General features: G+C 39.9%; 1 protein-coding gene across 1 annotated transcript in view; it reads left to right on the forward strand.

The window, feature by feature from the left end:
- LOC116687971 (protein-glutamine gamma-glutamyltransferase 5) overlaps positions 1–1,499 on the forward strand; it is an 84,194-nt gene that overhangs the window by 5,736 nt on the left and 76,959 nt on the right. Inside the window, exons 4-5 of the mRNA XM_032513715.1 lie at positions 29–147; positions 608–736. Coding sequence (XP_032369606.1) covers positions 29–147; positions 608–736 — 248 coding nt within the window. The remainder of the gene's footprint in view (positions 1–28; positions 148–607; positions 737–1,499) is intronic.

The raw sequence follows: 1,499 nt of genomic DNA on the forward strand, positions 1-1,499 counted from the left end.
CTCTCTCTCTCTCTCCCTCTCTCTGTAGATGACTGGGTGTATCTGAAGGATGAGAATGAGATAAACGAGTATGTGATGAACGAACAAGGAATTATCTACAAAGGAACTAACAACTACATTGATTCTTGCAACTGGGACTTTGGACAGGTACACACACACACACACACACACACACACACACACACACTCTGAAACTCATCCTCTCCTGTGAAGCGTTATATGGAAGCAAATTTTGGCTATAAAGATTTTAATCTAAAAAGCAGCTGAATACCTAATAGGTAAATTTAATAACTACTGAATACTTAAAATAGCACTGATTTTATAGCATTGAATAGTTTTTTTAACCATTCATACAAATGGTCTGAAATCCATTTTTTTGAAATTTTCATTAGTCAATTTCAAGTTTTGCCATTTCTAAAACTGTGTACATACTGTATATTTATATTCAGATATCCAATATGTAACCTCCAGGCTTATCTACTCTGCTGCTTAGAGCATGTGATGTATCTTTTAAAGTTTAAATTATATTCCCATTCTCAGTTAAATACCACTGTATTGAAATACGATGTAAGGAGCAACTCCTGTCTCCCTGTCCCCTTCTGTCCAGTTTGAAGACGACATGGTGGACATTTGTTTGAGGATCTTGGACCTCAACCCCAAGTACACGAAAGACCCCGGTGATGATGTCTCAGCTCGCTGTAACCCCATCTACGTCAGCCGCGTGGTCAGCGCCATGGTAGGACATGCTCTCTGTGTCTTTATGTCTCCACGCTGGAGACAGCGGGGACGGAGGGACTATGTTTTCATCCCTTGTTTCTCAGTGCTTACGTTGTCCACCTGTAGATATCTCAGAAACCCTTGGAGGGAATCTCATCAGATTTGAGTCAAACAGGTGGGTCTCTAGCTCACCCAGTAAGAGTGTGCGCCCCATGTAGGCTGAGTCCTTTTCAGCGGCCTGGGTTCCAACCTGCGGCCCTTTGCTGCGTGTCACCCCCCCATCTCTCTCCCACCTTTCCTGTCTATCCACTGTCACTCTAAAATAAAGGGAAAACTGCCCAAAAAATAGTCTTACAAAAGAAAAGATTAGAGACAAACGTCCACTTGGAGTCAAGGATTACATTTGAAAAAAAAACATTGCTGGCCATTACTCAATAATTCCAATGCTAATTATAAAATATCAAATAAATGTCTAATAGGATAAAATTATGAAGTGATTTGATATCCAAATTCAAAGGTGAACTTCACTGTGACGTTATGATATTGTAGCCGTCATTCAACGCCTTTGACTTCAATACAGCAACAGTAAGGGAGACATTTGGTCAAATACTGAATTGGTGACACTAATTTTGAAACTGTGGGGATTGTGTAGCTCTTCTTCACTTTTAACCAACAAATACTCTAAATATGTCATGAACTATTACAAAGAACTACTATAAACTACTGTTTTTTATGTGACTGTTATTGCCACTCTTCATTCTAACCCCAACCGGCCCGTCAGA

This window comes from Etheostoma spectabile, chromosome 4 (genome assembly GCF_008692095.1).
Source record: "Etheostoma spectabile isolate EspeVRDwgs_2016 chromosome 4, UIUC_Espe_1.0, whole genome shotgun sequence".
Lineage (NCBI taxonomy): Eukaryota > Metazoa > Chordata > Actinopteri > Perciformes > Percidae > Etheostoma > Etheostoma spectabile.